The 23,991-nt window shown below is 35.7% G+C and overlaps 1 protein-coding gene across 2 annotated transcripts in view; it reads left to right on the top strand.

The window, feature by feature from the left end:
• Positions 1-23,991, top strand: part of AGMO (alkylglycerol monooxygenase) — a 380,825-nt gene that overhangs the window by 196,955 nt on the left and 159,879 nt on the right. For both annotated transcript variants that reach the window (XM_081537641.1, XM_081537640.1), the window contains exons 11-12: positions 10,553-10,635; positions 15,716-15,821. In XM_081537641.1, the coding sequence (XP_081393767.1) occupies positions 10,553-10,635; positions 15,716-15,821 (189 nt within the window). The remainder of the gene's footprint in view (positions 1-10,552; positions 10,636-15,715; positions 15,822-23,991) is intronic.

Genomic DNA, 23,991 nt, shown 5'->3' with positions numbered 1-23,991 from the left:
TTGGAAAGATCGCCTGGAGGATGGTGTGGAAACCCACTCCAGTATTCTTGCCTGGAGAATTCCATAGACAGAGGAGCCTGGCAAGCTACAGTCCACAGGGTCACAAAGACTCTATTCTAAGGAACAGAATATCCAATTAAATGTAGCTTAAATAAAACTGAAAATTCAGAGGTGAATATTTCGAGGATTGATTAGTTTAGCAGTTCAAACATGCAAAGTTTCCAAAAGGCTTCTCTACAGTTCTCTGGACTTTCATCATCACAGTTACAGCAATTCTGGGTATCCTGTCCTGACAGTGACACAAAAGGTAGCAAGTAGTTTCTTAGAAATTTCTTTTAAGAGAGAGGGGAAAAATTCCAGAGTATTTCTCAGCAAATATCCTTTCATGTCTCTTTGTTCAGGATGAATCCATATGCCCACACTGAAACAATAACTAACACCAGGTCATGAATTAACCATGAATATAACATATGAATAAATCATATTAAATCATATCATAATTCAAGCCCTGGGGATAAAGGGTTCACTTTCTTGCTGAGCATATCCCTTCCTTATACCTGGATAAAATCAGCATAGTATTAATAGAGAAGAAATGGGGGATATTTTCTGGTTGGACAAATAACTGTATGTCACAGTGTATCTTGCTAAATAAAATAGATTTACAGAAAGTTATTACAGAGACTATTGGATAACCTTGATGAAAGCCATTTTAATTTTAAACATTGTTTAAAGACTTTAATGATCTATGTATGTTTGTGTGTTTTTTGCATTTAAAATTAATAACCCAATATTGCTACACAGAGTGACTCCAATTTTGGACAATAGACAAGTTCACTTGTGCTCTCACTCCATGTATAACTTAAAAAAAACTACAGAAAAGACTTTCCTGATTTTAGCAGAAAACAATCATTTCATTTCTAGTTTCCATTCTATGAACTTAAAAGAAGAAATAGGATACAGTGTGACCAGAAATGCTTTGGAAATATCATGATAGGAAATATACTGGTTTACTCTTTGCTGGTGCATATATGTGCTACACTAATGAAACTAGTTCCACACTGTAGCAAGTTCATTTGTCTTTAGCTTCAAAAGAAACAAAATTTGAAGCCAACAATTTCTTTCAGGAGCAAAGGTTTCCTAAAAGCAGCATGAATTGCATTACTCTTAGCAATACGTGTGTTGATGTCAAACTACCATAATGGTTAGACTTGTTAATTGCTTCACCTAGGGCCTCATAATCATGTCTTCAAGTATTACATAATTATTCCATCACTGATCACTTTGTTATTTTAACTTGTTCACCTACATTATGATTAAAATATATGTGCATCAATGGAGTTTAGATAATTGAGTAACACCAGAAAAAAAGCTGCATCATCTATATCTAAATATCTACCTAACTTTTGATATAGTGATCAATACTGAGTACAGTTGGCATTATTGAATTTTTAGACTAAATATAGTCTCAAAATAAATTAACCTAATTAACAGAAATAAAAATGAAGATTTACCCATTTTGACTTTGCAATAGAGGCCTTAATGTTAAGTTCACCAAGAGAATTTGAATGTCTAGGCGTGCGTGAGTGCTGCTTGGGTTAAAATGTAGCCAGACAGGGTGTATATTACAATATGTAACTCATAGCATGGTTTTCACAAGATTTTTCCACTGTCGTAAAAAACTATATGAGAAACTGATGTAGATATGTTGACAAAGAGAAATATCAAGTGATGAAATCCTTTTCAGATTGAAATTAGAGTTGGAGACAGCTTCATCCTTGACACAAATTAATTTTGAAAAGTGCATTTGCTTATTTCCCACTCATGTTTTCCTTTGCTAAAAACATGCTGTGCAACTAGGGGGAGAAAAGTTTGCTTATTTTCAAAATTCTATAGTGCCTTTGTAGTCTCAGGGATATTTAAAAGCATCTGAAGACGTTAAAATCCAACAGAAATATTTTTTTTCCAGATTGACTGTAGCCAATAATCACACAGAAAAGTTGTGGCTGACTTGTAATTGTGGATCCTGCTGTAGTCCGACAGGCTTTTCTGTTTATGCATATACCAGAGTAGATAAATACTTACTTGTTTAATGTACGCAAGTTCTGCATAAATAACTCTGAGAGTCAAAAAAGCAATTTGATGGCCGCCAGAAAGATGTAAAAAGGCACATTCCTTTCTCACTGAAACTTGCAATGCATACATTTAAATATATATTGTTTAGTTTAGTGATATGACCCACAGTCTTTCATGTTGATTTTACTATAATAATGCTTGGAAAATCAATTCCTAAGCTGCCAGGTTTCACTGCATGGGGTGATGTCATGAATATGGGTTTCAAATGGAAATATGGATGCACTAGCATGTTTCCAAAGTAAAACTTTAAAGGCAATGCTATCCTTTTTAATAATAGATTCAAAGCAGTTTGAATATTTAATAAGGTTGTATAATAGAATATGGGCTTCCCTGGTGGCTCAGATGGTAAAGAATCTGCCTGCAGTGCAGGAGACCAAGGTTCACTCCCTGGATTGGGAAGATCCCTTGGAGAAGGAAATGGTTACTTACTCCAATATTCTTGCCTGGAGATTCCCATGGACAGAGGAGCCTGGTGGTCTACAGTCCATGAGTTGCAAGGAGTTGGACAGGACTGAGCAACTAACACTTTCACATAATAGAATGTATAGTAAAGTTAGTGCAGGTATGTCTAACACAGATTATTTAGTGATACATTTAAAGTTAATGAGGCATTTGAGATTATTCATGTAAATTTGGAAACAGGTTTTTATAGTCTTCAATTCCCCTGGATACTGTACTCTGTAAAACATTATGGGCACTAAAACTTTGCAACCAGTGCTTTCATATTGACAGGTTTTAACAAATCCTTAGAAAAAAAATCAATATATCTAGTTGTACTCTCATAACAGAGAGTGTCACTTGCTCAAGTTAGATCTAATTTAGGACCTACGTGAAACCTCTCAAGTCAATATTCAACGCATACTGTTCTCCTCCAGCGCAGCCCACTGGGATTTAATTTAATTTCCTAAAGTTTTTAGGTGGTAACTGAAGTAATATGAAAAAAGAAATGTGAGCTAAATTGAGTATCAATTATAATTTAAAGCCATGAAATGAATGTAATAAATGTGTATTAGTAAAGGGAGGATATTAACCAAAGCTACCTGTCTAATAAGCATAGATTTCAGGAACTTAGAAAAGTGATTCCTGTGAATGCCAATAAAAAATACAGTTTTGTCCATTGTATTGAAATATGATAAAGTGGGAAGTTGAAAGTTTAAAATGCCTTTTGCATCAAATAGTGGAATATTAACTGAAATTAAATATATATTCATGCTCTTAGTACTGTCTTAAAATTTGGTCAGCATCAGGCAACTCCTTTAAAAGCTTTCATATAATAAACACAACTAACCATAAACTGCTTATAATTTGAATTAGTATCTCATTTTGATTTATTAAAACTATGTAAAAATTAGACATTTTAATTCAGCGTTGGAAACTCAAAATCTCAGTGCACAGATTTTGAGGGTCTTATTTACTAAAAGTCATCCTCCTGAGAAGGCGGCGTTCCCAGGTGGCGCAATGGTAAAGAATCTGCCTGGGATGCAAGAGACGTAGGTTGATGCCTGCATCAGGGAGATCCCCTGGAGGATGGTGGAAACCCACTCCAGTATTCTTGCCTAGGAAATCCCATGGATGCTGAGACCTGGCAGGCTACAGTCTACGGGGTTGCAAACAGCTGGACATGACTGAGTCACTGAGCATCCTGAAAAGGAAGTTTGCCTCCCTGAGACTGTCTTTTAAAGTCTTTGTTATCTTTTGTATTTTGGGAAGGAACTAAAAGGTGTATAACCAATATTTCTATTCATTTCTTAGTGAAAAATAAAAGTATCCTATCAAGAGTATGGAAGAAGTTGGCATACTGAGTTTAGTGCAATCTTAAATACTGATAACTTAGATTCCAGTGATCCCTGGAATAGTTCTAGTGAACATCCAAAAATGATAATGATAATATCAATGTGGATGTATTCCTAAGTGAATGTCATAGGACCTTTCATTGCTAAGTTTGCTCAGCCTTGGACTAATTGCTATTCGATACTGAGGCAAGACCCTTCCATGTTCTCTACCCTCTTCCCCAGTGAATCATGAGTTGGTTCATTCTGCTGGTGGCAACTTGTACTAGAGCTGGCCCTGCTGTGAGCCCTGGGCATTGTGAACTCTAGTTCTCTTTTAGCCTTTGATAGTTTCCTCATATATGCACGAGCTGCTATATGAGACCTGGTGGGCATCCTCTGCAGATGAATAGAGTTCTGTCTATGCAGCTCTCTCCTGTTTGGTCCTATCTACCAAACAGTCCCTCATGGCTCAGACGGTAAAGAATCTGCCTGCAGTGCAGGTGACACAGTTTCAGTAGGGATCAGGAAGATTCCCTGGGGAAGAGAATTGCTACCCATTCAAGTTCTCTTGCCTGTAAAGTCCTATAGACAGAGGAGCCTGGCGGGCTGCAGTCCATGGGGTCACAAAGAGTTAGACACAACTGAGCGACTAACTTTTTCTTCCAAACAATAGCCTCCTTGGGCTTCTCCAAAACCCCAGCTCTCTCTCCTCAAATCAGGAAGTCTACCAGGTCCCTCTGAGTTCCCTCTGTGCTGCAGCCTAGCAGCTCTCTCAAGGTAGTAACCTGCGGCAATAGTAGGGGTTCATGTCTTTTGTATACCATTTCCCTGGAATCACTGATCTTTGTTGCCTAATATCCAGGGTCTTGAAAATGATTGCTTTGTTGATACATTGTTTATTTTGTTTTCAAGTGGAAGGGAAATCGATCCTTGTTTCTCTATTTAGTTCAGTGCACATTCATTTTTGCTTAACAGAGTAGAATCATAGCTTAAAATATAATTGAAAATAATTATTCAAGTTATGTTACTTAAAATTTTTTAAATAAAATTTTTGCTTTTACTTCTTACATGTTTTTGTAGAAAGTCACTAACTCCATGTAAATTAATTGCTTCTTAAGTGTATATTTGTTATACATTTTAGGCAATATATTTTCACCTTTGATATATATTTATTTTGCTTGCTTCTAGTTTGAAATTATAGAAAATGTTCATTCTAATCGAATATTTTTATGTATACTTCAGTAGTAACCAAAAGTTCTGAAAATGTAGAAGAAAACAATATGGTCACTATTGATTTTTTAAAAAGAAAACAGGATTTTATTTTGATATAGATTATTTAGATTCATGCAGAATTACAAATTGCTTTATGGCATCACCTTGAGTTCTGCTCCTGTACCTATGCTGTAATTCTGGGAAGCATCTTCAAGCCTTTGAGGTTTCAGCTCAGGGTATCTAAAAGGATGAGGGTGATATGGTTGAATGGCATCACCAGCTCAATGGACATGAGTCTGAGCAAACTACGGGAGACAGTGAAGGATGGGGAGGGAAGCCAGACATGTTGCAGCCCATGGGGTTGCAAAGAGTCAGACATGACTTAGTGACTGAACAACAACAACTACAATCTAAAAGGAGCCGTTAGAGTCACGGGGATGTTGAGGTAGTGGAGCAGGTATGCCTTCAACCAAATTTTCTGCCTTCACATCAGAGGTTACGGACATTTAAATATTAGGAAATTTTTTACCTTATTTTTACAGATGTTTGGTACGATGAGCACTCTGAATCCAAATAATGATTTTAGTAGACTTTTGCAGACACCTTACAGTGAAACTCCTAAAACTATACCACTGTGATATAATAAAATGAAGACATTTTCATCTCTAAATCCTTAGAATAGGATTATGGAAAATATTATCAAATTATCTTTGACAATAAACTTCTAAAAAAAGAATTTATATAGAAGGTTATTATTATTTGAGGACGTAGTGTGTGGGTCTGATATCTCCCTTTGTGAGGTTTGTTGTGTAGGAAAATATAAAAGGTCGTTGTGTTGATCGCCAGAATTTTTCCATGGATGAGTGAAAGGGTGATATCTCCATTCAAGAAGAAAATGGCTTTCTTCCTTATATACCTATGGGCAAGGAAGGACTCTCACACTTTCATTAATTGTGAAAGCAACAAGCATGTAATTTTTGCATTTCTATGTAGTTAATATTGCCTTATGAGTATTTTTTTTCTCATCTACTTAAAGTATCAGGGAAGTAGTGTTCTTCAGGCATAAATGCATGGATGGTGATTCCTATACCAGGAAACTTAAGGAAATAAGAGGTACCAAACTGCTTGGGATTTTAAAGATAATTTTAAAGGAGAAAAGTTAATTCCTTGCTTCATAAGCTTTTTATAGTTATGGACTTCCTCATTTTTGTGATAAAGACTTATAGTCAATGCTTAATTTACAATAATTCCATGTTAGCACTTGAGGAGAGTGATATTCTATATGAAAGATATACTAGCAGTAAATGGTGTGAAATGGTGGTAAGCCCAATGAAAAATGAAATTGTATTGTTATAAAAAAATTAACAAGCTTCATGTCATTTCACCTCTTGTTTAAAACACAGGAGGCTAAGTATTTACAGTGATCAAAGTCTGTAAAGTCTATTCTGTTTTTTTGCTCTAGTGTAGCTGGACTATTGTCCAACCAGCAGGCGTTAAAGGAGTATGGTTTCTGGGGCAGGGAGTCTGACTTTCCTGCTCACTCTCCTAAACTCCTGTTTACCACAGTGTCTAGCAAAGGCTCAATACATATTCATACCATGAATTTGTAGAAATCAGAGAATGTCTTCTGTATTGGCAGGTGGGTTCTTTACCACTAGTGCCACCCGGGAAGCCCCAACAAAGGATACTATATGGAAAAACATAAAAGTTCCATAGAAAAATGGACTCTTTAAGGAAACATGTGCTCTATACTGAATTCCTTTTTCGAGTAATCTGTTTCCTTCAAACTGAGTTTCAGGATGGTTTTGTTATTTATGAAATTAAATACAGAAATATTAAAGCAGTCAATGTTTTAAATATTTAACACAAGTATTTAGTATATTAATATTAAATTGCTAATTAAAAATTGAATTTTTTAATTTTAAGGAACTAATATATTTATATTAAATTAGTCAATGTTTTAATATTAAACTACTTATTAAGCCAGTTAGAATTATATTAAAGGTATGAATAATATACACATATGTAAGATACTCAATCATTTGGTCAGTCACTCAACAAACATATTATTGATGTTATATGGAAAATACAACAGAATAAAGTTATAGATAAATATGGAGAATTACTATTTTACATAGGGTGAACAAGGATATGTGATAGTTACCTGAATGAAATAAAGGAATAAACCTTAAGGATGACTGGAGAAAGTCATTTTAAGCCTAAGAAACTGTAGAAGACATAGATTTGAGTGGGAAGTTTGTCATATTCAAGGAAGAGCAGAATTTCTGATATAGCTTAAGAGTGAAAGACAGAAATTATTCAGGGATGATATGATAACTGTGGGTATGTTGTAAAAAGGCCAGAGTAAAGACTGAGCTTTATTCAAAGTGAGATTTGGAGCTCGTGGGGGATTTAGAATATAAGAATGATATAACATGACATGTTTTTGAAGAGATAACTCTGGCTACATACTTAGGGCGGGAAGCCAGGATAGGTAGACACACAACTTAGAATTAGAGAGGCCAGTAAGGAGGGTGTTTTAATTGTGTGTGTGAGCAAATGAAAAACTGGAGGTGCCAGCCCTTGAACGAAGAGAAGCAGGGAGAGAGTGTAGTGTGGAAGAGGAACTCAAATACAGGGTTGTAATCAGGCTAAATTTCAGGTATTTAGTAGCCAAGTAGAGGCTTGACAAGGCAGGCAGATAGTCATATTAAGTTGGTTTTCACACCAACACCATTAGCCAGGATGCAATTTGAGGAGAGAGGAGTTCTTTATCATTTTTTGGCTCAGGGATCATAAATTCCCTTACCAAAACAAAAAAAATATATTTTGTCCTGTCTCTTAATTTCCTATGATATTTGGAAGATCTAATTAACCTTTTATTTGTGCTTCCTTATCATACTGTAGTTAATTAAGATTAGCTTGAGTGCTATTTGGAAAATTAGTAAAGCCTTAATATAATAGCATTGATAATTATCATGACCATTAGTTGACTTCTTACTTTATGCCAAGCACTCTTCTAAGTATTTTATTACAGTCTTTGCCAAACTCATATTTTATTTGAAATGTACTGAACACATAACACAGCTTAGGAATGCTGAAAAATTTGACCATGTTTACATGGCTAATGGGTTAAAATAATTTCAAACCCTGCATTCTTTTAGAACATTTAAAATCATGCTACAGGTTTGAGGCACAAATCATTTCTCCCTTCCATATGAATTTTTTCCTAAAATATCAAAAAGAAGCAGTAATGATATGCTAAGTCGCTTCAGTTGTGTCCGACTCTTTGCGACCCTATGGAAGGTAGCCTGCCATGCTCCTCTGTCCATGGGATTTTCCAAGCAAGAATACTGGAGTGGGTTGCCATTTTCTTCTCCAATATATATATATGTGTGTGTATGTGTGTGTGTGTGTGTGTGTGTGTGTGTGTGTGTGTGTTATTGTTTAGTCACTAAGTTGTGTCCATCTCTTAAGACCCCATGGACTGTAGCCCGTCAGGCTCTTCTATCCATGGGATTTCCCAGCAAGAATACTGGAGTGGGTTGCCACTTCCTTCTTCAATAGTGGTAATAAGAAGCATGTTTTTAGAAACAAAATATTTCCCTTAAGCCAACATTCCCTGGTTGCTCAGTGGTAAAAAATCTGCTTGCAATGCAGGAGACTCAGGAGACATGGGTTTGATTCCTGGGTCAGGAATATCCCCTAGAGGAGGAAATGGCAACCCACTCCAGTATTCTTGTCTGGAAAATCCCATGGACAGAGGAGCCTGGTGGGCTACAGTCCATGGGATCACAAAGAATCAGACATGACTGAGCACACACACACACAATCTGTTCTCTGCTCAAGCACACCTTGTTACTTCTACCATGAGGAAAATATTTTGTTTGTTTTGCTTTACTGTCCCAGAGAAGCCACTGCTGAATTTCACACACCTAAATAGCATTTTCCTGCTCTCCAACTCTCCACTCAGACATGGTGGAATTCACCGAATTCTCCATCCTATATCTGATATCCAGCACTGTCTCCACTTTCCTAAGCATCCTAACACTTTTTATTCAGATCTTTGACTACTCAATAATAGTCTTGTACTGAATTATGGCTCTGGAGGGTTAAATTCCCTTGGCAATTCTGGATGCCATCCTAGGCATATGGAAAGTGACTTGGAAGTGTTAGAAATTGTCTATGAGAGACGGGGCTGATTCAGAAGATGATATGGAACAGAGAGACTGGTTGTGAGCAGCAGTTGCAATTGGTACCTTTTGTTTATAACTTTGGACAGATGCTGCTTAGTTGTAAAAGTGTATATTAGTTAATAATGACTTGACATTAACTCTAGTTAGGAAAAGGAAAAAAGAGAGAGTTTGATCACTCTATTAGCCAATGTAATACAACCTGTGGTGTTCTTGTGAAATATCAATATCATCAGTGAGTAGGGAAGCCATCCAGTGGCTGGCTGTGTATCCAGCTTCTTGATTTTATCCATCTGCTCTCAATCTGAAGCAGTAACCACCTGGCCCTTACACGAGTAACTTCAGTATAGACCTCTGCTTCCAATCCCTTCAAGTGTGTTGCTCATATGGATTCTACCACCATCACACTTTGGGGTCAGTTAGGTCTATTTTGAATTTCAGAGGTATCATTTATTTCTGTGTGATGGAAAAGTTACTTAATCTATTGTATCTCATTTCATTTGCTTTTTCATATTCAAAGCTTATATAATACCTATTTTGCAAGTTTGTTGGGAATATAAAAAGAATTAATGTGTAAAAAACACATAGCATGAAAGCTGTAAAACAGTAGATGCTCAATAAGCATAATTATTAAATTTTTACATGTAAACAAAGCATATAATCAATTTGTAATTATGACAGAGAGATATGTTGTTTTTGTTACTAACTCAAAAAAGGACTTTGACTTATAAGTAGGAATATATAGGTTTCATCAGAGTGTGAGTGGATATGTGTAATCTCTTTCATGTATGTTTTCACACTCATAAACACATTCTTCCTTAAATATTTTCTTTATTAAAGGCAGCTTTGGGTTTGAAACAACAAAGAGTTGGCTGATATTAAAAATAACCATTGAAAAGTGGTATTTATTCATAAAAGGTAAGTGATTTCTCCATACGTGGGGATACAGGTGTTTCAAAGAATTATGAAACTCAAAACTTTAAAGAATTATTAGCAAGAACACTTTAAGCAAAGTATCATTAGAATTGTCTAATTCATTCTCCAAGTGTCAAAACAAGATAATTAAATGATATTAGGAAAATCAAAATATTCCTTGTATATTCAACCTTCTTGAAAAATGTCAGTAACAAATGATGCAACATAAAATAAAGTTGGGGCTGTTATTCCTGTCAGCTTTAAATTCTAATGCTCATTTGGCTGACCCAGCTAAAGAATCCATTGGTCTCTGTGTTTGTTTGACAGGTACTATCTCAGATCACTCTCCTTCTGAGGATTTGCTTCATTATCCTGACCTTGACCTCCACTGGATTTCTTTTGGATCAAAGGTAAAAAGTGAAATTCTTTCATCTGTGTAACTTTGTAATGTGATTTTTAAAATATTTGTGAAATTTTGAAATTCAACAAGCATTTGTTATTAAAAGAGTAAAGCTGAAACTGCAAATTCACACTTTCATTTTAAATGCAACAGAGTAGTGGCTTGTCTGATTTTATATCAAGGATTCATTTTAAATCTAAGCGTTTTAGATGAAATTTAGGTTTTTCAAATATATTAAGAAAACCCACAAAATAAAATGATTAATTTGGCAAAACATAGAGTATAACTCTGAGTACTTAATAAAATATAAAAAAGATTTGAGTATTTTCCTTTGCTATTGAATAGTTCACAATATATGCCTAAATGTATGTACAGTTGTTTCTTGGTATCCATTGGAGATTGGTTCCAGAACCTAGCCCCTCATACCAAAATTTGCAGATGCTCAAGTCCCTTATATAAAATGATGTATATGTGCACAGAACCTATTCACAGGCTCCCATAAATTTAAATCATCTCTAGATCACTTATAATATCTAATACAATGTACACTGTATTATAAATGCAATATAAATGCTACATAATTATAATACCTAATACAGTGTATCGGAGAAGGCAATGGCACCCCACTCCAGTACTCTTGCCTGGAAAATCCCATGGACGGAGGAGCCTGGTAGGCTGCAGTCCATGGGGTCGCTAGGAGTCGGACGTGACTGAGCGACATCACTTTCACCTTTCACTCTCATGCATTGGAGAAGGAAATGGCAACCCACTGCAGTGTTCTTGCCTGGAGAATCCCAGGGAAGGGGGCGCCTGGTGGGCTGCCGTCTATGGGGTCGCACAGAGTCGGACACGACTGAAGCGACTTAGCAGCACCAGCAGCAGCAACAGTACAATGTATACTGTATTATAAATGCAATATAAATGCTACGGAAATAGTTGCTGGCAGTGGCAAATACAAGTTTTATGTTTTGAAACTTGCTTAAATTTTTAAAAATATTTTTTCATCTTAGATTGGTTGAATATGAGAGGCAAAACTCATGATTATGGAGGGCCACCAGTGTATTTAAAGTTTATGTTCTTTACCCTCATACAGTACAGTATAAAAAATGTATTTATGTTTATCATTTATTTTGTTTGGCTCTTCATCCCTACTTTTCTATACTAGAAATAAAATACATACTGAGCCACAAAAAAGAAAAATAGAAAATCTGAGTCAGAAGACAATCTGAAATAATAACCCAGATCCAAAGCATCAGGATCACATTTTAAGGATCACAATTCTGTTGTTTGCATATACTTACTAAAATGATCAATCAGCCAATAGCAACAATATACTGTTTTTTAATGAAGACTTTTTTATTTGCATGGATACAAAAAAATAAGCTGAATAGCAAGCTATTGATTTTATTGCAATATATCCTAAGGTATAGTAAGTTATGGTATATGTTTATATAAATGTCCCCACTGCCTTTGGCCTTATTTAGGAACTTATACCGGATATAGGTATGTCATTGTGGAAAGGAAGTGAAATGTTGAAAATTTTCCTTTGAAACTGAGAACCAGTTAGATATGTTTGTTATTTAATGCTGGTCTGGAAACTGTCAGTGGAGAAATGAAAGAGAAAGAAAGAAAAGGCATAAAGATTTGAAAGGAATTAATAAACTAATTAGAAAATTAATTTATATTAATTAATCTAGAAATATGAGTAGTGAATTAATTAGAAAATCCAAGGAATCTATAGGGAATTTATTCAAATTAATGGATGAATTTAGGAAAAGTTTTAAATAAATTATCAACTATATTTTTATATACTAGAAAATATAAAAACTTTAAGCAAAAGATCAAATATATCAAATACCAAGAAAAAACAGTCCTAAAAAATGAGTAATATATCTCTCAACCATACTATAAAACTACTGAATATTATGAAAAACAAAGAATTAAAAAATGGAGAGATACTATATTCATAGATTGGAGTACTCAATTTTGTGAAGATTACAATCACAGCAGTTGGTTTACATACTCAGTGCAATTTGAATTACAATTATAAAAGGTTTCTTCCCTGTAGAATTTGACAGACTCTTTCAAAAATATATGTATATGGAAATGCAAAGGCCTAATAATAATAGATGCTTTTGAACTGTGGTGTTGGAGAAGACTCTTGAGAGTCCCTTGGACTGCAAGGAGATCCCAACCAGTCCATCCTAAAGGAGATCAGTCCTGAATATTAATTGTAAGGACTGATGTTGAAGCTGAAACTCCAATACTTTGGCCACCTCATGCGAAGAGTTGACTCATTGGAAAAGACCCTGACGCTGGCAAGGATTGGGGGCAGGAGGAGAAGGGGATGACAGAGGATGAGATGGTTAGATGGCATCACCGACTCGATGGACATGGGTTTGGGTGGACTCCGGGAGTTGGTGATGGACAGGGAGGCCTGGCGTGCTGCGGTTCATGGGGCCACAAAGAGTCGGACACAACTGAGCGACTGAACTGAACTGAACTGAATAATAGCCAACACAGTCTTGAGATTTTTTTTTTTTTTAATGGCAGGAGCTGAGCTACTGGCTATCAAGATATATTATAAATCTATAGTAATTAAACAGGTTTGTTGGCATAAAGATTAGAACAGAGAATCTAGAAACAGATCTACGCATATATAAAGACTTGATTTCTGACAAAGTCATCCCTGCAGAGCTATGGGAAAAGGAAAAGGCTGTCTTTTCAGTACATGGTCTTAGAAAAATTGGATTTCCACATAGAAATAAGAAAAATTAACTTGACAAATAATTCACTCCATAAAAATTAATTCTGGTTTCAGGGGATTGTAGACTTTAAAGTGAGAGGAAAGTCAGTACAGATTTCAGCAGATAGCATAGTAATATATGTCTATAACCTTGGAGTAGGTAAAAATATTGAATGGTCCACAACAATCCATAATATAGATAAAATTGGTGAATTAGGTTATAATAATATTATGAAAGTCAGTTCTTCAAAAATTAACTCTTAACAAGGCAGTAAAAAAAATAAATTTTTGAGGTAGGAAAAGCTGTTTGCAATTTTTTATGAACTTCCAAGATCTTATGTCAAAAATGTCTAAAATTAAAAGAATTGATAGTACAAGCTGTGAAATGCTTATATTCTGAAGGTGGTTTATATTGGGATACCTAATTTGAACAATGTTTGAGTATTTCATTAAATTTGGCCATTCAATTGGCGATGTATACTAACTAATACACCCAAAGGCATATCAAAGAATGTTCAGAAAACATTGTTCTTAATAAAGAAATGTGGCCACAAATCTAAATGTCTTTTATTGGTCTATTCACACAACAGAATACTATGCACAAGTGAAGAATGAGCTGCTGCTATATGCAGAAATGTAGATGTATCTCACTAACAACACTGGTTGAAAGATACTAGATACAGAAAAAGTGCGTGTGATATAATTCCATTTACAAAAAATAGAAAAAAGGATAAAAGTAAAAAATAGTTTTTAGGAATTTATGCTAAATCAATAAAAATGTAAATAAAAAGGTAGGAGATGGTATGAGTACCGTAAACGATAAACAACAGGTAGTGATTCTTCTGCAACAGAGGGAGAGTGGACCACTGAAGAGCTGAGATGTTCCTAGGGCTGCTGATACTGAGTGGTGTTTATATGGATGTTTATTTGTTGAAAGTCATTGAGCTGTATATTTCTGTTTTGTGTGCTTCTTCCTATGTATGTTTTAATTCACAATGTAAAAGGCCATAGAACACAATTAATAAAAATAAATTGTTTTAAAATAGAAATTTTATTTTCTGTTTTATCATTGAAAATTACCCAAATATCAATTCAAAAATAGTTTATAGTGATTATACAAAATTATTTTATAAAAGGAAAAATTTCTTAACTTTTTGCACATACACAAAAATCATACTGCTGCTGCTGCTGCTAAGTCACTTCAGTCGTGTCCGACCCTGTGCGACCCCATAGACGGCAGCCCACCAGGCTCCGCCATCCCTGGGATTCTCCAGGCAAGAATACTGGAGTGGGTTGCCATTTCCTTCTCCAGTGCATGAACGGGAAAAGTGAAAGTGAAGTCGCTCAGTTGTGTCCGACTCTTAGCGAACCCATGGACTGTGGCCTACCAGGCTCCTCCGTCCATGGGGTTTTTTCCAGGCAAGAGTACTGGAGTGGGGTGCCATTGCCTTCTCCAAAAATCATACTACTATATTATAAATTAACTAAATGAAATATAGCTATATTATAATGATATTAGTTCAATATTTTATTAGAAAATGTACCTGTCATTAAAGTACCATTTGCCCTTTATGAAAATATTTAATTATACAATAAGTGTTGGTTGAATTCATTGTGAAGTTTATTTGAATCTGATAAAGCAGCTGTTCACTACTGCTATTATAAGGCAATTTATAAATGCCTATATGTGACCCTCAACTATGTTTTAAATACACATACATATTTTATATATGTCAGAACTTGAGTTTCAAGAATGCTGTATTATAAAGAAAACATTCATCACAAAATTATTGACAAAGATCTATATTCATGCTACCTGTAATATCAGAATTAACAATATATTATCATGTTCCCAATATTTCACTATTCAAGCATTCATTATTTTAGAGTAGTTAACTATATTAGCCCTCCTAAGAATTCATTTATTAAATGAATGAAATATTAAGATATTGGGTGAGTGAGGGGAATCTAGTCTCTAAACCCTAGAAATTTAGTTGTCTAATATTTTGTTTATTAGTTGAAAATGTTTCACCCCAATTCATCAATGCTCAAACTAAGTAATATATTGATCAATAATAGATTTTCTTTAAAAAGATGCATGTTGTGTCTCAGTTTAATGCCTGTTTACAAACAGCTTCGGAGGTACATACTCCTCAAATATATTAAAATACTAGGTGTTTCTTGAGAATGAAAACAAGTTATTAGTTATTAAAATAGTCAGAAATTATTAACAATTTATAATTAATTATGAAAATTAATGTATTAATAAACCAATACATTTTATTATATAACAGGTAATAAAGAACATTCAAAGGTAATGCATGTAAATGACACTTTATTTCAGACCTAAGGCAGCTGTTCTGGAAACTTTCCGTTGCTTGGTGTTCCTAGTGCTCTGCAGATCAGGTCAGCTGAAGCCTTGCATCTCTTCTTTGTCATTTGCTTTTGAGGTAAGACGTTTGCTTTAGATAGCTATAGCAGAATTAACAATTGGTTGTATATTTAACTCATCCATTCAGCAATGTTTTTGTCTATTTATTCTGTGACTAGTACACGTGGGAGATTTTTACCCATTCACTTACAGTACTTATTTGTTGTGTTCCCTTGAGCTACTTAATATTGTTGAGTCTTAGTATTTTGTTCTCTAAATTTGGATTGATATCATTAACCTTCATAAAACGGTTGGACAAATTGCATCGCATGATGTTTATAAAGAAATTAGGCCATATAGTTTTTTCTCAACAAGTAGTAAAAGTGATTTTTACAAAAAAGTTCTTGGCAGAGACTGTGCCATTTGAGACTTTATTTTTTAGGCTCTTAAGTGAAAATTGTGATTAAGATAATTTGTCCAAAAAAAAAAAAGAGAGAGACGTTTTGTCAAGTACCTGCAAGTTAATAATTCTTTAGAAATAAAATCATTAATGTCATTGAGATCTTTCTACAACTGAAAATATGTTTAATTTGACCTTGTATTGTTAAGATTAAAACTTATCTTCTAAGAACTACATAGAAACTTTGAATACATATTTATGACTTCAGATCTTCGATGTCTGTTTAAAATGCTATTTTCATCACTAATGCTTTAATGGACAAGGTTTTAGTCTTTTAAATTTAGGGTTATATCGTTTAACTTTGGTGCTAAAAAACCTGCCAACATCCCTGGAATGTGCATTGTGTAACCTTATTTAAGCCTGAAACATAAATGCTAACATTTTCTCCAATGTTAATGGAAAAATTGAAGTAGACACTTTCATAACTGAGTAACAGTTATAAGTTGAGACCGACTGTTTGGAAGAGAATTCAGTGATGTCTGTCAAATTGCAAATACTCTTACCCTTTGTTCCAACACTTCACTCTTAGGAATTTATACTACACAAATGATATATTCATACATGTTTGAGTTAATGTATATGGAATATTAGTCATTTGTAATGGAATGTTGAAAACAGTCATTAACAATCATTAATGTCCTATTAAGCCATTAATAGGAAACTGCTTAAAAATTATGGTTAACATAATGAAGAAGAATATGCATTTAGCAGTGGGAACAAGGAAGTCTTTAATACCAGTATGGAGCATTTATTAAAAATACATATATATATTTGAGATTGCTCCATCATATGTATGGCCTTCCCTAGTGGCTCAGCAGTAAAGAATCTGTCTGCAGTGCAAGAGATGCGGGTTTGATCCCTGGGTCAGGAAGATCCCATGGAGAAGAAAATGGCAACCCACTCCAATATTCTTGCCTGGGAAATACCATGGACACAGGAGCCTGAAGGGTTACAGTCCATGGGGTCTCAAAGAGTCAGACATGACTTAGTGACTAAACAACAATAACAACAGGTGTGTGTGTGTATGTGTGTGTGTATGTAAATATATATATGTATACATAAAATGGAGAGAGAGAATAAAACATGATTCAGGAGAGTCTGTGAAGTATGTGAAGTGTGCTATCATACAAAACACATTGTATAAAAATGAGGAAGGGGAGTAATATGCATATAAATATTTTTGTATGTTTGCAAATATTTCCAGAAATATAATCAAGATTCTAATACATGATTGCCTGTGGGAAAGTGAACTGTGTGGCTCGAAGAAAGGATTAGAGGAAAGAGTATTCATTAAGTTAATTATTTTGGTACCTTAAACTTTCTGAACCATTTAAATATATTTCTATTTCTAAAAATATCTGAATTAAAAATGATGGAGCATTAAATCTTAGAATTGGTATATTGGATATCATCTAATCTATGTATTTAAATAGGTATTAAATAAAGTTTATTCATCTACATATATTTTGTTTCTTGAGGTTACAACCAGAAATTGAAATGAAAAAGCATAAACTGTACATGTTTAATGAAATTTAGAAATATAAATGCCAAAAAAACCTTAAAATCTAAAATCATAGCATTTTCACATGCTAGAGAAGGGAAGATATTCTAATTTTAGGGATGAAACAGAGTAATTCCACTTAATAAACCTACTCTTGGTTATATTGTGATAGTTTATCTTAAATGCTCCAAAACAATGAGAGAATGTAGGTTCTTAAGTTATCCATGTTGTAAATGTGAAAATATATGATTACGAAAACACTGGGGTTTTTGATGGTGGGATGGTGAAGGGCAGTGTAGTGGATCCAACTTTTGACTGGGATGAAATTTAGGGTTGAAATACTATCTCTTTACTTAAGTTAGTCAGTAGGTGAAAGTGAATGTTGAGACTTGAGCCACATTGTCTAAATTTGATTTCTGGCTCAGGAACTTACTGGCTGTGTGTGCTTGGGCAGTTACTTGATCACTTAAAGATTCTTAACCTTAACTTCCTCATCTGTAAAGGGAGAAACTAAAAATGTCTTATCAAATAGGGTTTTGAGAATTAAATGTGACAATCTATGTAACAGATTTAGTACAGTGCTTAACACATAGTACATGCTTAATAAATGTCCAGCTCAGTTCAGTTCAGTCACTCAGTCATGTCTGACTCTTTGCGATCCCATGGACTGCAGTACACCAGGCTTCCCTGTCCATCACCAACTCCCGGAGTTTACTCAAATTCAAGTCGATCGTGTAGGTGATGCCATCCATCCAACCATCTCATCCTCTGTCGTCCCCTTCTACTCCCTCCTTCAATCTTTCCCAGCATCAGGGTCTTTTCCAATGAGTCAGTTTTTCACATCAGGCAGCCAAAGTATTGGAGTTTCAGCTTCAGCATCAGACCTTCCAATGAATATTCAGGACTGATTTTCTTTACGATGGACTGGTTGGATCTCCTTGCAGTCCAAGAGACTTGCAAGAGTCTTCTTCAACACCACAGTTCAAAAGCATCAATTCTTCAGCACTCAGCTTTCTTTATAGTCCAACTCTCACATCCATAAATGACTACTGGAAGAACTGTAGCTTTGACTAGATGGACCTTTGCTGGCAAAGGAACATCTCTGCTTTTTAACATGGTAATGTAGGTGCTATTATTATTATTTTATATGAACTTAAGGATCCCTTGAAATAATTCTTTGGCTTGTCGCAAGATCCAAAATCAAGGTTGGGAACAACTGACATAGGGGTTGGGGAGGAGCAACAATGTTGACCATAAAATTATGGTTATGAATTCTCAGCTTGATACTCACTTTGTTGAACATTGGATTTTGTGCCTCCGATTGTTTACCTGTAAGATAGGTTTAATGAGAACTAAAGTGCATGGAACTTACACTATGTTCTAAATGGCATATTTGCATTATTCCGTTTAGTTGTCATATCAAACTCATGATGTGGTAACTATTATTTACTTTTATAATGGCAAATGGAGTAACAGGTTGACTCACTGTTTGAATTCACATAGGTGGTGCGCAAAGAAGTCAGGCTACAACGCAGGCAGTCTGACACCACATCTCTTGATCACTGAGCAATGCTTTCTTCTGTGTCTTGATAGCAGTACTCAGCTACCTGAAGGGGTTTAGATGAAATTTCAGATGAAATGTAGCAAAAGTACCTTGAAAAATGTGGAGAGCTAAAAGGTCTTATCGATTTAACTGCAAACTGTTTTGAAAAGACTCATAGTGTGAAAAAGTTGCCTCTGAATTATCTTTGGTTTATGATTCAAGGAAGGGAGGACCATGGCAAAATATTACCAGAAAGGCACACCTGGCCACTTCTTCAAGAGCAGGCATTGCCTGTGATTTGCCACTAAAACATGTCCTTAAAGTGGTGTAATAATGATATCTACACCATGTGGCTTGGTGGAAAAACTGAATGACACAAAGAACGTAGGAAGTGCTTGATACATTTTAGTTATCATTATTCATATTACTATTATTATTGTTATAAAAAAATATTTGCACTACCTGGTATCATCATTAAAATACATATTTAACCACTGAATTTCTAAGATTAAACCTGAATAAGTCTTCTGTGACTAGAGGTCAATAACTAGATGGTAAAGACTAGACAAGTATTTCATTATCAACATTTTTACCTGGGGAGCCTTTTTAAAGTTCAAAAAATTAAAAATTTAAAGCAGTTAGCAATTCTTATTTCTTAACTGTAAATTTCAAATTTGTGTTTTCCTCACACTTTTATATCTTAGAAATTTATGTAAATCTTTGCCATTTATCAGAGTTTTACTAAACCAGTTCTTTGCACCCACAAGCTGTACAAAAACCTAATGAATGGCCTCAGTGACTCCATTCAGTATAAATTAGGAATGAGTGACAGGAGTGATTATCTTACAAGGACACAGTGTTCTCATCAATTTTCCTTGAATCTATCACTAGAATAACTGACATTGAAGTAATTAATCCTTTCTTTTATAAATCAATGTTGTATATGTTGGCAACATCAGCTAGTAGCCCTATGACTTCTATATTTGTCTCAACAACTGGTGGCAGATTGTTATATTGCTTTATTATGTAAGCCAAATTTCATAGATGTGCATAACAACAGTTCTATACTAAAGAGGCATATTGCCAGTCACAGTTACAGCTAAAAACTCATATACACAAGCATACACAGACTGGAAAACTGACCTTAAATTGTTTTTCACTTAGATTGTAAAAGAGCTCGTAGGTAATTACAAGTCAGAAATACAAAGTAAAATTTGAATCTGATCCTGTGACTTCCTATGGAAGTTTTTGTCCCCTTTAGCTTGGATCCACAGAACATTAAGTAAGGGTGTGGTGCTCTTGGTATTTATAAATAAAATTTACTGCTATACCAGTACACAGTTGTCTATTTAGTCCGTGCCCTTGTACATTTCTCTTTGGATAGATCAATCAGTATCTTGACTGACCCATAATTTTTTCTTCAAAAGTTGCTGTTTTATGGATAAGAAATTTGACAGGAAAGCAATCCCTTCATTCTTTTTTTCACTCATTTCTCACTCACATAAGCACACACATTTTTCTTTTCTGTTGACTCAGTATAATTTGTTCTAAGATCACCTGTGAATTTATGATAAATTTTATCGGTAGGCTTAAAGGTGTATAACCTTATAGACACTTAAAGAGGAGATAGCAAGGTGAAAGATGAGCAGATATTTTGATAAGTATATAGGTAAATAAGATAATGAGAAATACTTGTTTGCATATAATTTGATACTATGTATATTTTGTTTCATGTAACTTTTTATTTAATTGAGGAGATAGTTTAGAATACTGGAAAAAAAAAAAAACATTGACTTTGAAGTCACACAAATCTAAATGCCATCTCCACCTCTGCCAATTGGTTTTATGACCTTGAAAGATTATCTAAAATAACCACACCTTAGTTCCCTCCATGAAAAAGGAGAATAAAAAACATATGAAAGTTGATTTTTGTATTCAAAGGAGTAAGAAGATAGCCTGTAAAACCTACCATAATATCTGGCATGTAAGTAGTAATTATATCAACTTATCTATACCATATACACATACAAACTACATACACCCATTTAAAATAATATTTTGGGGACTATGTCATTAAAAGCAATGAAAACATGAACCTGAGAATATCTGCTTATTAGTTGATTCCAAAAGAACATTCAATGTCTATAAATTTAGACCTCAAAAATTTTTTAAATCTGATTTACACCTTTTGTTGAAATCATTAAGATGGAAGCATATCACTGTAAAAAATGTTCATGGCTCAGTCATGTCCGACTCTTTGCAACCCCATGGACTGTAGCCTTGTTCATGGAATTCTCCGGGCAAGAATATTGGAGTGGGTAGCCATTCTCTTCTCCAGAGTATCTTTATGACTCAGGGACAAAACCTGGAGCAGATTCTTTACTGTCTGAGCCACCAGGGAAGCCCTATCATTTTTAAATGGTAAACAAACTTGTATCAGCTGAAGATGCACCGAAGAGGTGGGTAGGATTTGAACAAGCAGAGGGGAAGGTGGAGAGCACTTGACAGACTGAAGGGAGATCACAGGGAAAGGTGTGAAAGCGGGGGTGACCATGAACGGTCTGAGTGGTGAGATGAACCTAGTAACAACAGCCCAGATAAATAAATCCTTGCAGAAGACAGAACCAGCTTGCCTAACGCTCTAAGTGACAAAAAGAAACATTTATTCAATACTCACTGACTGCCTGGGCCGGCAAAAGCACAGCAAAAGCCTCGTCTTTGTGGAGCTTGATTTTTAATAAGTGTAGTGTTAATTTTTGATTTCTGGAAAAACTTAGCACAAATTTAATCTCTTAATACTAAACACATTCACTGCCTAACAGTTTCCATAGATTGGGAGGTCAGGCACTGTTTAAACTTCATACTCATCTCTCTGCTCTGCGTCTCAAAAGCCTGCATAGCAGGTTTCAGCTAGATTGTGTTTTTATCTTGAGATTTAACTCTGGAAAAATCCACTTCCAGCTCTCTCAGATTGTTGACAGAATTCATTGCTTTGCACTCGTATGACTTAGGGCCTCACTTTCTGGGGCTTTTGACTGGAGGCTGCCCTGAGGTCCTTGAGGCCGCCTGTAGGTGCTGGCCATGTGGGCTTGCTCCACATGACGGTCTACTTCATCAGGCTCCAAGGAGAAACTCTCCCTTCAGGGAAGGCTCAGAGACTCTTTTAAAGGCTTTCACCTGTTACAGCCGGGCTCATCCAGGTTGAGTTCAGTTCTGTCGCACAGTCGTGTCTGACTCTTTGCAACCCTATGGACTGCAGCATGCCAGGCCTCCCTGTCCATCACCAACTCCCGGAGCTTACTCAAACTCATGTCCATTGCGTCAGTGATGCCATCCAACCATCTCATCCTCTGTCATTCCCTTCTCCTCCCGCCTTCAGTCTTTCCCAGCATAAGAGTCTTTTCAAATGAGTCGGTTCTTCGCATCAGGTGGCCAAAGGATTGAGTTTCGGGTTCAGCATCAGTTCAGTTCAGTTCAGTTCAGTCCCTCAGTCGTGTCCGACTCTCTGCGACCCCATGAATTGCAGCATGCCAGGCCTCTCTGTTCATCACCAACTCCCGGAGTCTACCCAAACCCATGTTCATCGAGTCGGTGATGCCATCCAACCATCTCATCCTCTGCCATCCCCTTCTCCTCCCGCCCCCAATCCTACCCAGCATTAGGGTCTTTTCCAATGAGTCAACCCTTCGCATGAGGTGGCCAAAGTATTGGAGCTTCAGCTTTAACATCAGACCTTCCAATGAACACCCAGGATTGATCTCTTTTAGGATGGATTGATTGGATCTCCTTGCAGTACAAGGGACTCTCAAGAGTCTTCTCCAACACCACAGTTCAAAAGCATCAATTCTGCGGCACTCAGCTTTCTTCACCGTCCAACTCTCACATCCATACATGACCACTGGAAAAACCATAGCCTTGACTAGACGGACTTTTGTTGGCAAAGTAATGTCTCTGCTTTTAAACATGCTATCTAGGTTGGCCATAACCTTCCTTCCAAGGAGTAAGCGTCTTTTAATTTCATGGCTGCAGTCACCATCAGCAGTGATTCTGGAGCCCAAAAAAGTAAAGTCTGACACTGTTTCCACTGTTTCCCCATCTATTTCCCATGGAGTGATGGGACCAGATGCCATGATCTTAGTTTTCTGAATGTTGAGCTTTAAGCCAACTTTTTCACTCTCCTCCTTCACCTTCATCAAGAGGCTCTTTAGTTCTTCTTCACTTTCTGCCATAAGGGTGGTGTCATCTGCATATCTGAGGTTATTGATATTTCTCCCGGCAATCTTGATTCCAGCTTGTGTTTCTTCCAGCCTAGCGTTTCTCATGATGTACTCTGCATATAAGTTAAATAAGCAGGGTGACAATATACAGCCTTGACGTACTCTTTTTCCTATTTGGAACCAGTCTGTTGTTCCATGTCCAGTTCTAACTGTTGCTTCCTGACCTGCATACAGGTTTCTCAAGAGACAAGTCAAATGTTCTGGTATTCCCATCTCTTTCAGAATTTTCCACAGTTTATTGTGATCCACACAGTCAAAGGCTTTGGCATAGTCAATAAAGCAGAAATAGATGTTTTTCTGGAACTCTCTTGCTTTTTCGATGATCCAGTGGATATTGGCAATTTGATCTCTGGTTCCTCTGCCTTTTCTAAAACCAGCTTGAACATCTGGAAGTTCACGGTTCACGTATTGCTGAAGCCTGGCTTGGAGAATTTTGAGCATTACTTTACTAGCATGTGAGATGAGTGC

Source organism: Giraffa tippelskirchi, chromosome 10 (assembly GCF_054371585.1).
Source record: "Giraffa tippelskirchi isolate mGirTip1 chromosome 10, T2T-mGirTip1v1.2.pri, whole genome shotgun sequence".
In the NCBI taxonomy this organism is placed as follows: Eukaryota; Metazoa; Chordata; class Mammalia; order Artiodactyla; family Giraffidae; genus Giraffa; species Giraffa tippelskirchi.
Note: the sequence above shows the minus strand (reverse complement) of the source record. Positions and strands in the feature narration are given on the sequence as shown.